General features: G+C 38.7%; 4 protein-coding genes across 5 annotated transcripts in view; 2 read left to right on the top strand and 2 right to left on the bottom strand.

The window, feature by feature from the left end:
* Window positions 1–1,111, bottom strand: part of nAChRalpha6 (nicotinic acetylcholine receptor alpha6) — a 147,606-nt gene extending 146,495 nt beyond the window's left edge. The window contains exon 1 of the mRNA XM_028302085.1: window positions 982–1,111. Coding sequence (XP_028157886.1) covers window positions 982–1,027 — 46 coding nt within the window. The 5' untranslated portion in view covers window positions 1,028–1,111. The remainder of the gene's footprint in view (window positions 1–981) is intronic.
* Window positions 1,112–9,857: 8,746 nt separating this feature from the next.
* On the top strand, window positions 9,858–11,017 carry MED27 (mediator complex subunit 27). Its single transcript, XM_028302096.1, has one exon. It carries the CDS (start codon window positions 9,944–9,946, stop codon window positions 10,841–10,843), a length of 900 nt encoding a protein of 299 aa, XP_028157897.1. The 5' UTR covers window positions 9,858–9,943; the 3' UTR covers window positions 10,844–11,017.
* A 287-nt stretch (window positions 11,018–11,304) lies between these two features.
* On the top strand, window positions 11,305–12,928 carry LOC114351048 (uncharacterized). 2 transcript variants are annotated; one of them, XR_003655756.1, is made up of 3 exons: window positions 11,305–11,612; window positions 11,802–12,282; window positions 12,479–12,660. XR_003655756.1 is itself a non-coding variant. In XM_028302087.1 (3 exons), exons 1-2 carry the CDS (start codon window positions 11,394–11,396, stop codon window positions 12,210–12,212), a joined length of 630 nt encoding a protein of 209 aa, XP_028157888.1. In that variant the 5' UTR covers window positions 11,307–11,393; the 3' UTR covers window positions 12,479–12,928. The 2 variants fall into 2 exon arrangements, 1 of the variants encoding a protein (XP_028157888.1); XM_028302087.1 differs by having other exon boundaries at window positions 11,307–11,612; window positions 11,802–12,212; window positions 12,479–12,928.
* LOC114351047 (RCC1-like G exchanging factor-like protein) lies at window positions 12,234–14,569 on the bottom strand. The gene is made up of 7 exons (XM_028302086.1): window positions 14,377–14,569; window positions 14,118–14,293; window positions 13,851–14,042; window positions 13,575–13,777; window positions 13,200–13,372; window positions 12,957–13,121; window positions 12,234–12,663 (listed from the first exon to the last, which is right to left on the bottom strand). Exons 1-7 carry the CDS (start codon window positions 14,477–14,479, stop codon window positions 12,326–12,328), a joined length of 1,350 nt encoding a protein of 449 aa, XP_028157887.1. The 5' UTR covers window positions 14,480–14,569; the 3' UTR covers window positions 12,234–12,325.
* Between the last annotated feature and the right edge of the window lie 253 nt (window positions 14,570–14,822).

The raw sequence follows: 14,822 nt of genomic DNA, 5'->3' as shown, positions 1-14,822 counted from the left end.
CGCGTTTCAGCAAAATGAACTTTGCTATAAGCGCTTTATATTAGATTGGATGGCTGAGTTAAATGAAATTGGCAAGTACTTGCTCTCATTACATACTTCATATTCGCATGTTTTTATGATTATGTATCTTTGGAACTGTTCTGGTTTGTTTTTCGTTCGCATTGGAAGTATTTCAAGTGAGTATTATGGAAGTCTTACAATGATGTTTAAGGTACCTAACTTTATAAGCAATATAATTTGAAAGTAGAGTAATAGCAATGTTAGTCGATTGTTCTCGCGATAGTTGTATAAATTAGAGATAATTAAGAAATGGAGGAAAACATTTAGTAGTGTCCTTTCGAAAGTTAATGAGACCTTCAAGGATAACTGAAAGTAATCATCAGTAAACAGTAAAAGAAAACCAATCCATTAGATGCAATCTCATTTTAATTAATCACGTAGATTGCGCACCGACCCCATAAAATGTTCGCACCTTAACGGCGCGCGAATCATTGGGATTCCGCCGAGTCCGCTTAGCCGGCGAAACAGGTACAGATTCACTCGTAAAATACGAGTTTTTCCGCTTTTATTGCATCGTATACCTCAAAGACGTGGAAATGGAAAGTCTAGCGCCTTATACGACCCACGTGCCGCGGGCTCGCCCCACAATGTACTACAACGCTCCCCGGGGAAATCTATATTTTATTAGCCGAGAACCTCTATGCACGCCGACGTCTCTTTTACGAGTCGGCTGTTTTTGCGTAAATCATCTCGTTACCTGACCATTGTTCGAGCGAATTATCCGGTCGGGCGAGTCGCCCTTCATACCGCGTTACCTCCGCGCCTCGCGCCTCGCCTGCCGGGGCAGGCTCCGGCTGCGGAGGTCGACATTCACACACAACACCTCAGCTCTCACCATCACGCCAATCGATTCTAGATCGGGTAAACAAACTCGGCGGCGCGAGGCCGCCTGTTGCGTGCGGCCACGCGGCGGTCACTCACCGGGCAGCAGAGTTAGCAGCGCCAAGGCCGCCAGAACGGGGGCCATGGCGGCGACGCGCGGGCATACCACACCCGCGCACGCTGCGCTAGCACGCTGGCGCGCTCATGCGGCCTGAGACAACGTGGCGGCCGGCCCGAGCGGCGCCCGGCGCGGGACTGGGCGCCGCCCGCCGCGCCCGCCCGCTGCGCAGCCGCCAGGTGCGCGCCGCGGCGCTCTCAGCCCTGCCCCTTGGAAAAGCCCGATCTCTTTACCTCAGCTCGTTACTCAATGAACACTAAATACTTTTACATCTCAGCTCGGCCACGGATGCCCGCCCTCAACCGTCACCTGAGAAAACCGTCAAGGGCCCGACGGCAGCGTCCGGGACGAAGTAGGGCAGCGGGCTCAAGGTCGGTGCAGCCCTCGGCCGGGATGCGGTGTCGCTCGACGACTTGTAATCTTTATGCGCCCTTGACGGCCCTTCACGAAAGTTGAGCTGTGTCCCACTGAAATATTAACGAGAGCGCGTGGCCTAACCCACACCCACGTGATAGTCGATTCATTAACTATGCGGAAAGTCTATTAATGTTTAAAATGTACGTTATATTTTGGACGGCGAAAATCTTTTTAAGTACTTTGAAAATGAGAGTCACGCGTGGGTAAGTTGTGTTGAGAACGAGTCTATTTTACGTTGACACTTGAGGGGCGCCGGGCCGAGTTAATTGTGCCAATCAGAGCCCGCGGTGGGCGCCAGCTCGCACGCCGCCCAATCCATTAGTCATCTTATCCCGGGTGAAGTGTGCTCTACAAGTTAATGGCCGAGCATGACTTGCCCGACGACACCACTATATAGGACATGACTGTACAAATCTAAGCTTCATATTAGATGCCAGCGCCGGAGAAGTAATCCTCTTCGAATCAATCCATCTGAGCTCCGCAAAAGGAAAACTCTTTTGTGCGAGTCAATAGTATAACAAATCTTGTTTACGTAATCTTTTGTATTTTATCTTCATACTGGAATTTCAAAGAAATAATCTCATAACTATTTTTGTAGTTTTTCTTTGTATCGTATCGTTTTGAGATGAATATGAACTCAGAACTTGAGATATCTTATAACTTAATGTATCAGATGTATAAATGTAATTAAGTATACTCAATAAATCATTGCTTTGATAGCAACAAAAATTAAAAGACAAGTCACGATAGTCCGTTGAAATATTACGCTTGCAAATACTGAAAATGATAACCATTATTTAAATTTTAATGATATTCCTTAAAGCAGAAATCGAGAATCACGTAGAGCCCCGCGTTGGGCGCCAATATAAGCGCCGAATAAATTCCGCCGCCAGCAAATTATTACAACTTATCGTGTCCCTCAACATTTAAAGAGAGATAAATTGCTACTCAATTAATCTCCATACAGAAATAAACCGGTTTGTTGTTCGCTTTAATAGTTCATTCGTTTCCAACTGGAAACACGCCGATTGCAAATAAATATCAGTATGCAACACGAATCTACTTTAGTTTAGTGCTGTCGAAAGTAGGTAGTAAGTGATCTGAGTGTCTTGTTTAAGTAGGCATTTATGAGCGAAGTTGAAGAGTGTAAACTAGTGCATAATGTACTTACGTAAATGTTTACTTATTAGTTACTAGCGCCCCGCCCCGGCTTCGCACAGGTGCTAAGTTATACATAAACCTTCCTCTTGAATCACTCTATCTATTAAAAAAACCGCATCAAAAATCCGTTGCGTACTTTATTAAAGATCTAACCATACATAGGGACAGACAGCGGAAAGCGACTTTGTTTTATACTATGTAGTGATAGACTCACTAGGGAGGACGTTTGATGGAAACTCACACTAAGCCCTCATAAAAAGACCGTTCATTCGCAATGTGAGTTACTGATGGATGAGTGATGATGACCGGATGAGATAGCAGATATCACGCTCCAAAGAATCTGGAAATTTATAGACTCAACGGAACTAAGCAGTGAACTCTAAAGACAAGGGCTGCCACAATAGATCAAACCTGGTCGAGCTGGCGCAAATGAAGGCCCAAAACCAATAACAATAATAATAATAATAATAAAGAAGCTCTCGCTAGATGGTTGGCTCAAGGGCCAGATTCAAAAGGCGGTGATCCTCAGCACGGCACGCATTGTCCGGAGGTTCCTCAGCCTGTGACCCTGACCACCGGTAGCTTGGGCCCTGCTCCGCTGCTAGCGGGTTAACTATTTTTAAGATTTTTGTTTTTATAATGTATTTTTATTTTTTGATAATTACTAGTGATGGGCCGACTATGGTCTTTGCCGACTAACCGACTAGCCGACTAATCGGCAATGCCGATCATTCTAATACCTACTTGTCCGAAGAATAAATTATCTAGATTTTCTCAAAGAAATATGAATATCTAGATTTCTAAAGAGATAAATATAACTTTTTGAGAAATGAGATTTTTTTAATAATAAGAAAAAATAAAAAGCAACATTACAATCACCTAAAACTCCTGCTGGGCTAGGATGCGTGCCGCGATAAGCGCAATTTTGCCCATACATTTTGACGTCGATAAGTAAGAATAATATCACGGCGCGCATCCTAGTCCAGCAGGAGGCGAGGTCCACTGATTCCTCTCCACCCTCCACGGTGATGGTCAGCAAGCTGGGGGCGTGGGGGGTACCCCCGCCTGCATAGCACGGACTTACCACCAGCACCGTCGGATAGGCAGGGCCCGCCATACAGGTGGGCAATTGCCGGGACTGACTGTGATAGTTGATGGCTTTGTCCGGATTCCCATAGTTCTTCACACTAAGGCGATCGCGATCTCAGGGGTTATTTATGTGGGTATTCCTCATCCTTCCGATGAAAGGAGCCCCACATAATCTACCACTTCTCCGCAGGATAGGAATGCAATTCCATGCATTTTTTCCCCGAAAAAAGTGTCAAAAAAATTTTGGACAAATGAAATTACATAAACCTTGGTCTATACATCATAATCATCTTGGTGATTATGAGTTTATTTCATTCACATATTTACTTATGTAATGCGCCGATTATAATCGGCATATTTTGTCGAATAGTCGTCACTAGTCGGCCGACTACAAATGATGCCGAATAGTCGGCTTTCCCGACTAGTCGGCGACTAGTCGGCCCATCTCTAATAATTACATTGTAAAAAGAAAAAATTAAAAATAAGAAAGAAAAAGAATAAGATAAATAATAATAATAATAAGACGTAATAACCCATCTTTAAAAAGGTGGAGAAAAAATCAAGAAGTATATAATAATACTGATGAGTGCCACTAACTTAGTGACCATTTGACCAATATCTCAGTCCAAGATAACCTGTTAATTAACTAGGTACATAAAGTTTTTAGTAATGGTGGAAAACACTTACCTTTTACTGCTTAATGACGGCAATTGACAGCATTCTGCAGGTGTCTCCTTTCTTTCGCCAATTCTTGTTCCTCACTGATTTTATTTGAAAACTTTTTAATATAAATTGGTTTTCAAGTACCTACATTGAAATTGGTGCTGATGCGCGCGGGCAAGCAAACCGTACACTAATGTTTTTTTTTTTAATTTAGTGCTGGCGTTGAAAATCAGGTATTGTGCCACTAAATGTTTATAATAGTAAAGCATTATTGTAAGTAAGTAAAATTAATTAAAGTATATATGTAATATGGAAGTATTGTAACATCATGGTTTAATTCCATTTTTTGATATTCGGCGTTTTGCTTTATTGTAGCCTTTAGGTAGCTATATAGCCTAGCCACCCAAAAAATCTATTCTACTAATTCTATTCTCCCGCTGACGATGGAATTAAGATTATAATAACCACCGGTGGCTGCATAAAGTCGTAGTGAGGGCTATAAAGCCGCTGGCCGTCACATCTGAATGGGCGATCAAACACCGCAACGACCGCCGCGAATACTCGTAGGACGTGCCTTCATTACACCAGATGCAAACAATACGGTTTTGTTATAGCATATTTTCGTTCGTTCGTTCGTTCGTTTCAGCCGAAAGACGTCCACTGCTGGACAAAGGCCTCCCCCAAGGATTTCCACAAAGACCGGTCCTGCGCCGCTTGCATCCAGGTACTTCCCGCGACCTTCACCAGATCGTCGGTCCACCTAGTATAGCATATTTTACTGACATTATATTCCTTTGTGGTTAACTCCATACGATAGATACCATTCGCATCTATTTTGTGGAGTCATTGGAAGTAAAAGTAGCGCAATTTTGTGTATTATTAAAAAATAAGTATTGAATAAAAACCCAACTACGTAAAACATACACATACATTATGTATACCTACACTCGATAAACATAGCCCTCCTTCTGGGTGCAGTCGGGTAAAAAGTTATTATATTATATCTCTTACTAAATTTTCTCATAGTTGCTTCAGTGGCACCCAACTCTAAAATAGTTATTTTGTATTTTATTTTGCATGTTTCGAAAAAAATATAATCTAATCAACGCATTTTTCTAGAACTCTAGATCAATTCATAACTATTAAGGTAAATGGATAACTAGGTACTATAATTAAGCCTTTGTAGCATTTGCATGGGAAACTGTAGCAACAAAGTAACACGAAAATTGATAGGAACAAAGTGAAGTGGTCCCACGTTGGGCGCCAATATTCGAGCCATCACGGACGACTCCCTTCGGCGCCGTAAATAACAATAAATTCTTATGTACACATGCTACAAAATTGCGAGTCAAGACAATGTTCCTAAGTGCTCCACTAAAATAAGTCGTGGCCAGTTAAAATATTTAGGATGTTTAATTTGTTTATAAATGTAGAGCTTGAAGAATTAACCAGCAATAAAGAAAAACTTTTATGTTTTTACATTTTTGTAAATGGTCTGGTCTTGATTCAAAAAACCAAAGATATTACATATACGCATCTAATGAGTGATACTTTGGACGCAATCCAGAAAAGAAGCATTATAAGTACCATAAATATAATTAATCTTTCAAAAACTCATTAAGAATAAACTTAGAACGAACACCATTTATTTTCCCTCTATTAGTCCAGTGACCTCTTAAAAGCAGTTAAAGTCAATTAGATTTGTGAAAGCATTTACTCTAGTTACTTTATCGAACTACAGCATAAACACTCTTCAAATCCAATCAAAAGTCGTTCGATAAAACTAATTTCGTACACGATTACCAACTTTTCTAATTTGGTCTAATGAGTGCGGTCAGTGCGGAGTTGTGAGTACCTGTGTTGGTAGCCACGGTAAATGGCCGATGGGCTAGCTTGGACCATTAAAGTGGGCTTATATGACGCAACAACTAATCCAAATACAATGAACATTTTGGCAACAGGGTATGTTGACCGGCCGCCCTTTTCTCGTGAACTTAAGGGTAAAGTTTGAAGGACGCCAAGATTAAATAAGCCGAAATGGAAATATTTGGGATAGCGATCTTGTCGACTTATTTGTGTAAATAAATTAAGTGAAATAGGTACTCTTGCTGGAATTTATTTCAGAAGTATTTCAAGGTCATTTGGCCTTATTGGGTTATCAAATTATTAGTTTGCTTGTAGTTCATCATCATCAGTACCTCTAGTACGAAAAACTTTCGAGTTCGTTTCGTTGCGTATTCAAAGTGTCATCGAAAAATTTTGTATGAAAAATTAAACAGCGCCCCCTATATTATAGCCGCCCTAGGGGGCGCTGTTTAATTTTTCATACAAAATTTTTCGATGACACTTTGAATACGCAACGAAACGAACTCGAAAGTTTTTCCTACTAGAGGTACAAGTCATAGGAATCCGCATAGGCACAACCCTGTCTAATTTGCCAGAGCCAAATGGAGCCAAATGGAAGATTTGGCAAGATACCTATAGATGACCCACGCTGAACTGTCCCGCCAAACTCAATGACAGGGGGGCGCTACCATCGTTCAACTTTATGGTTTCCAACATGGCAAAATCGTAACCAGCGATTCGGTATTGACGGTGGCGCCCCGCTGTCAATGTCATCGATAGGACAGTTCAGTATTTTGGAACTATACCTATAGTTCCAAAATACTGGACTGTCCTGTCGATGACATTGACAGTGGGGCGCCACCGTCAATACCGGACCGGATCGCTCTGGTTCAGATTTTTGCCATGTTGGAAACTATCTTTAGCTTCATGTTGGAAACCATAAAGTTGAACGATGGTAGCGCACCCCTGTCATTGAGTTTGGCGGGACAGTTCAGCGTGGGTCATCTATATGTTGATTAGACCTTTTATTGTCATATTTCTGTCCCATCTGATCTGTTGATTGTAGTTAAAATGCTATATTAATTCGTAAACTATTTGACACGACAGTATCTTAATTATTTTTTCATTCAGGTTACAATCTAGACGCGCTAATTTGCGAAAATGGTCGGTACAAATTCGGGCATTTGCATACAAATTCACGGTAAGGTGGCCATAACAGCGACCGCGGCGGAAAACAGCCGGGCTGATAGCATGGACGCGTGCCGAACGTGATCGTTGGCTATCTTTATAAAAAGCCTTAGAGGTATTAGGTATTGTAAGTTATTATCATTTTATTCAATTTCCTTCTTATTTTTAATATTTTTTTTACAATGTAAATTATAAAAAAACTAAAAATACATTATAAAAAAAATTCTTAAAAATAGTTAATTATTATTGGGATGAGTAGGCAATTATTATTTCTATTATTTTTAGTTTTTTTATAATTTACATTGTAAAAAAAATATTAAAAATAAGAAGGAAATTGAATATTTTAGAATGGCTGAAACAGCTGAAAAACAACAAGGCACCGGGCGATGATGGAATCACGGCTGAGCTTCTGAAAGCAGGCGGAACGCCGGTACTAAAGGCTCTTTAGAAGCTATTCGATTCTGTCATCCTTGAGGGAAAAACGCCCACGGCATGGCACAGAAGTGTGGTGATACTCTTCTTCAAAAAAGGTAACAAAACCTTGTTGAAGAATTTATTTTTTACCCATCTCACTTCTGATTCTGTTTTTGAGAGTCATCACGAATGGTTTCACGCGACATCTAGCCTCCCGAACAAACCGGTTTCCGATAAGGCTTTAGTACGATAGACCACATACTTATCTATGGCAGAAAACTGAGGAGAATAATCAGCAACTTTGTCTGAAATTTGTGGTCTATGAGAAAGACTTCTCTCTTCAAGCTACAGTCTCTCCCACGGTGCCAAATTTACTATAGATATAATCGTTGAAGGGCTTGTACGAAAACGCCACAATGTCAGTCCGTCTCCGGGATCAGGACTCCAGTTGCAGCGAGGGGTCAGACAGGGAGATGTCATATTTTTAAAACTGTTCACTATACGGGTGGTAGTGAACAGTTTGAACTTTTAAAATGGGTGGAAGATGTTTTCAAGCTTCTGGACTGGAGCGGATTGGGAATAAATATCATCGGCGAGTACATCACCCATCTTTGATTCGCGGAGGATATCGTAGTCATGGCTGAGACCGTGGAGGATCTAAGCTCAATGCTCGATTGCCTCAATATTCGGTCATACCTTAACAATAGACAACAATGTGTGCAGATACAACACTACAATGAATCTTCTAGCGAAACGCAAACCATACGATCTAGACTAGTTACGACAAACTGGTCTATCCCACAGGGAAGCGTCCTAGGGTGCATCCTTTTTTTAATTTATATCAACGACTTGCCTAAAATATGCGATAATACTCTTAGTGTACTCTATGCTGATGATGTCTCCCTACTATTCGAAATACCAAATAGCTGCCCAATAAATACTTACAATAACATTATAACGGAAAAATATAATTTAATAAAACTCTGGCTCCAAAACCACAACTTAGAGATAAATAATAAAAAAACCAAAATAATTCAATTTAAACCACATCAAAAGAAAAAAGTAAATCTTAGCTCAGTAGCAGAAGCAATAAATATTGAAGAAATCAATGAATTCAGTCTCCTTGGCATAACTTTAGATACCCACCTAAATTGGAAAAACCATGTCGAAATAGTTAAATCCAAAATATCCCAATTTATTTATGCTCTAGGTGTCCTAAAAACAAACTCATCAAAAGAATCCGCCCTCACTGCATACTATGCCTACGCGTACGCGTGGCTGCGCTATGGCATCATCTTGTGGGGTCACAGTTGTGATGCTAAAGACCTGTTTATAAGTCAAAAAAAATGTTTACGAATAATTGTTAATATAAAGCAGAGAGTAACCTGTAAACCTCATTTCATTAGTGAGAAAGTACTTACTTTACCATCCATATACATTTTAGAAGCGGCAATGTTTATCAGAAAGCACACTTACCTATTTCAACAAGATCAAAATCCCCGACGAAAACACAAACTTCTCCTTCCAACTCCTAATTCAGAAATGTTCAGAAATAGTCCTGCCTACCGTTGTATACAAATTTATAACAAGCTGCCTGATAATGTAAAAAATATACCTAAAGATCACATATTCAAAGATAAATTAAAGACATTTTTAATAAGTAAAAGTTTTTATAATATTAAGGAATTCATGGAAGAAAAACATAGTATTTCATGTTAAGTTGATAAATAAATATTGTTTTAACTGTAATGTCTAACATTATAATATTTTAAGTTAATTGCAATTGTATTATATATTATAAAAGTTATAAGTAAGTAGACTTTAAGATTTATAAATTTAATTATTGTTAATAATATTTAATAACTGTTATTTTGTATTGCTGTGCCCAACCGGGTGTGCATTTGTATGTTAGTACCTAGTACCTAACAATATACAGTGTATTCATTATGTGCAATAAATAAATAAATAAATAAATAAATTTTATAACGATATACAAAGCTGTATGATATAGGATTCATTATTCTGTTTCTGGACAGATTTAAAAAGCTGTGCTGTCAACTAGATGTTTGACGTTTATCTGTCAAAATAAATCTGTCACGGTTTTTGCTGTTGCTTGCGTTTGTGTATTTTCTTGCAAATATTATGAAAAATCTGTAATTGATCATCATGAATCAAACTATAAATGTTGATCAATTAAACTCGGCACTTACATCACTAAGAACTTTACGATTGAGCGTGAGCCATGTGTTTGAGACGCTATCGAACGGTCTGCGTGCCGAACACGGTGAGGATGGCAAAGACAAGTTCCTTTTGGAGCTTCAAGAGCTTTTAAACAACGTCAACATCAATCTAAGGGATCTAGAACAAACTGTCAACGGTCTGCCAATCCCAACGGCACCTTTCAACCTGGGCAATACGACATTCCTAAGTCAAGAGACGACCCAAGACCGGCAGGCTTTGTATACCCAATTAGTCAACAGCTACAAGTGGACCGACAAGATACATGAGTACAGTTCATTCGCACACACATTGCTCAGCCAAAACTCATTGAAAAGATCCTACATTAACTCAGGCAGCACTAAACGCAGAGGAAAATTACAGAGTAACCACAATGTGGCCCCTCTGCAAGTTGATACTGTCATCAACAACATTGATAGATCTTATAATGATATGAAAATCACTATTTCACGACCATTCGCTAGTAATGCAGTTGTACAGATCAATTTAAGCCATGTGCTAAAAGCTGTTGTGGCATTCAAAGGCCTTCTGATGGAATGGGTCATGGTCAAAGGTTATGGAGAGACTCTAGATCTATGGACGGAATCCAGGCATCATGTTTTCAGGAAAGTGACTGAGAATGCCCATGCGGCTATGTTACACTTCTACTCTCCGACATTACCGGAGTTAGCAGTGCGGTCATTTATGACTTGGTTGCATAGTTACGTGAACCTGTTCAGCGAGCCATGCAAGCGATGTAGCTGCCATCTGCACCACATCTCACTGCTGCCACCAGCGTGGCGTGATTTCCGAACCTTGGAACCTTTTCATGACGAATGCAAACAATAGTTAATGTGGTATTGAATGAGGAGACACACTAAAAATGTTACTTAGTGGCCTCCTCCTTCAATATTTAAAGTGGGTGACAAAGACAATGTGACTGTGTAGTTGTAGAGTTGGCTAAAACCTTTTAATTGTTAAAAGTATAAAAAATAGTAGATAACTTAGCATATAATTTGTGCAGATGCATAAATAAATCATAATTAAGATTTTATAAGTGGAAATTAAATTTAAGGCATTTTGTAAACTGTTTCCTAAAATACAATGTAAATAATGGCATTTTTTCTTGTTTCTTTGTTTCCATAACACCGAGTAATATACTAAATCCAGTCCATAATTTCCTGATCTCAATTTTATTGCTCTTGTTCAGTCCAGTGCCCCAGTGCCTTTCTTTCTGTCCAACGACAACGTTCCGTTTTACGCTTTCATAGGTGTAGTCTGTGGCTGAAAATGACTTTGACAGCTGATTATGACATTTCTGAGCAAGTCACCTTTTTTCCTTGACTTTTTTTACCAAAACAAATTAGATTTTCTTCGTTCGTTCGTCATCACTGTAAAAATGGTTGGCGATCCGTTGTCCAACCATATTGATCACAATTACAACAAATGTCACCGTAGCTGTGTGGTGCCATTTTGTCCCAGTACAACTGAGAAAACTCCAGAAAAACTGTTCGTTCAAGTTCCTGCTGTTGTAGTCGCCAAAGAAGAATGGTTGAGACTTGCTGGGTGCCTCCCATTACCTCCTGGAGCTCATTACTTTTGTGAGGATCACTTCGACGTAAGTATACCAAGAACTTATAGGATTGCATTACACACACACAAATTTATGGCAATTTTACATACCCATCTCATGTACAAATCTCTACAATAGACATACTCATGTAATTTGACAGTGAAAATCCTATAGTAATTTTGTTTGGTAGTCAAGTAGTAACTTAAACTTCATTATGGTATGTTTACATTTCAGATACAACATGACATGGTAAACTATTCGGAATACAAAATAATGGGACATGTGCAAAGGGTCCGGTTGAAGGCAGGGTGTTTACCGTCGAAGTTCGCCTGCCAACAACACCATGAGATGTTGCCACTCAATGCACAGAAATCCAACAACAGATTCAAAATCAATGTTGTTCATGGACAAAACATACTTGCAATTGAGACAATTCCACAAGTCAATTGTGCTGAGAATAATATGTTAACAAAGAAAGGAAAAAAGAAAGCAGTTGTTTTGAGTAACATAAAGAAAAGGATAAAAATAAAACCCACTATCACAAAATCAAAGAATGAAGATGACTCTCTTGGGTCACATACAAAAAGGGTCATTGTTATCAAACCAAATTCAAAGAAAGTTAAAATTATTAAGGGGAAAGTTTAAGTATGTTTATTTACAACAAGATTTGGTTTTAATCGTTTATTTTGGAAACAAATTTTAACCATAATAACAGGTACATACATATTATTAATTAAATAATCAGAATATACGCAGATTTATGTAAAAGGTTTACATAGGGCTATTGTGTGATCAACGCTGCAGACAGCCTTTAGAACATGAGCTCCAATGGCCACTCTCAAAGGGAAGTATTGATCTTTTGCGTGTCCTAATCCTAAACAACCGTGTCTGTTTCTGCCCCACATGTACAGATCTCCATTGTTTGTGATGGCTGCCAGATGACCAACACCACAGGCGACTTTCTCCACCGTACATTCAGGATTAAACTCATTTCGACCAAAGAGGGCTGGAGGTATCAACGTTGGCTTTGCTGTATGTTGAACATTGGGGCCAAGCCCTAATAACCCAAAGCCCCATACAAAAGCATCACCATGTTCTGTAATTTAAATAAGGATGAATTATTATAATGTTAATTTGATCTTGTTGCTGATGTGATTTTAAAAAAATAGTTATTTACTTTTATTTTTAAGCAAATTATATTATATTATTCGTTATTGTGTAAAACAATACTTTAAGTGATACATTTTATCTGAATAGTTTGTAGGTTTATTTGTTTTTTGTACAGTAGAAAATTGTTGATGGATATAAATTGTTCTAAAGTATTATTGTAAATATGTAAATTAAATATTTATCAATTAATAGCTGTCTTAATAATTTTCCGACACTAACCATTCACAATCAGGCAAAAAGATCCCCCTGATGCAATGTCTTTTATTTTCCCAAGTCCTTTGGTGAAGTTGACTAGAGCATAGGACATGTTTACTTGTTGCTGTTTCTTTGCCATTGGTACTTGACCATACTCAGAATTTCCCCAGCCAAATAATTCACCTTTGTCTGAAAAAAATTACACAATAATCATATTTTTTTTGTTTCTAGAATACTTTTTTAACCATTTGAACAAGTAATACTGACCATTTAGGGCAAGCACACAGTCCACTGTGGATGCAACCTTCACAATTTTCTCACTAGTGATATCACCCTTCACTGGAGCTGGAATCCCCTGATTCTCATAAATTCCTAGTCCAGTCTGACCATCAGCACCCCAGCCACAAGCATACACCTTTCCTGACTCTGTTATAAACAATCTAAAACAATAATTTAAAAACTATATTTTCATGTTTTTGTTTTCTATCATTATTACACCTCTTGAAGGGATAACTTGGACGAATTAACCTCATTGTATGTATGATGTATTCTAGAATAGGCTATTATGTAAAGGTTTTACATAAATTTTTCAGCAGTTCAAAATAAATAAGTTGAAATTAAAATATAGCATTGAATACCTACGTATGATCCTGGCCGCAACAAACATCTGTAATGTTTTCCTTGCCTAATCTCTTGATGTTATGTGAGATCATACTGCCTTTATATTCCTCAGTGGGATTGATCTTTCTCCCGCACTGGCCATATGCATTGTTTCCCAGAGTGTATGCTCCTTCATTGTCTGTTAGAATCACAGTGTGAGCTCTGCCTGCTGACAAACCTATAATCTGGAATTTAAATACAAAAATTAAAAGTTAAAACTTTAAATGAAAAAAATTATAAAGCTTTATAATTTCCAACCTTGCTCTCCAAAGATTTGTAAGGCACATAAATAGGTGCTGGGCTTAATACTAGCTCTAGGGGATGTCCAATGCGAGGTGCGTGGTATCCAATCTGCGAGTCTGTGTTGATGCCAGTGCCAAACACTTTGTGCTGCTCATTTGTTTTGATTGCAGCCACAGTGAAACCGTAACCACTGGCTATTTGTGTTACCTAGAAAGAATTCAAGAGAATATGAGTATTGAAACAAAGATTAAAGTGCTATAAAACTAAATGTATAACACATACATCAAATCTCTCCGCGAAACTGGACCTCGTAGGATGCCAAGCCAGCGTGAAGTTATTCTTGTATGCCTTTTTACCGCGCTTGCCCCTTGGCAAGTGGATGCCAAGGGCACCAGTTTCTGCCAGACCCCATACATAGACGCGCCTATCGGAGCTTTTACTTACGGGGTATTGAAAAACTAAAAGAAAATAATATACATTTATTAAATAGAGAGGAAAAAAAGACCAACTCAGATGATTTACAGCAGTGAAGAAGACTTACTTGGTAGATCTTCATCAGACTCGGTCGATATTTTCTTCTTAGTTGTGGCATAAGCACGCTGGGTTATTAATCTACAATTTCTACGAAACAGTAATGCATTCATAATTTAAATTTAATACTTTATTAATTTATTTTAGCATAATTTTCGCGAATTATTTGAGGTTATGTTCAATTCAATGTTGTGACATTTGCTTTTTTTATTTTCGATCCGAACCGAAACCGAACGGACGTTCCGTTCTTCGTCATTTCCGCACTAATTTCCGAAAACACGACTTGAATCAAGGAATCATGAAAACAAAATGCAAATTATTATAACGTTAACGTAATCATTATCAATACGTGAAATACATAATCAACAGCGTTGGATGGGCCTTGTGCCACCTGAGTTTGAATATCAAATTTTTCAAAACCACCCACCAATTTTATTTCTACATTTAGTTGCAAAA

This window comes from Ostrinia furnacalis, unplaced genomic scaffold (assembly GCF_004193835.3).
Source record: "Ostrinia furnacalis isolate ACB-3 unplaced genomic scaffold, ASM419383v2 OfSCF1073, whole genome shotgun sequence".
Classification (NCBI taxonomy): Eukaryota; Metazoa; Arthropoda; class Insecta; order Lepidoptera; family Crambidae; genus Ostrinia; species Ostrinia furnacalis.
The sequence above is the reverse complement of the archived record's forward strand: the minus strand, read 5'-3'. Positions and strand labels throughout refer to the sequence as shown.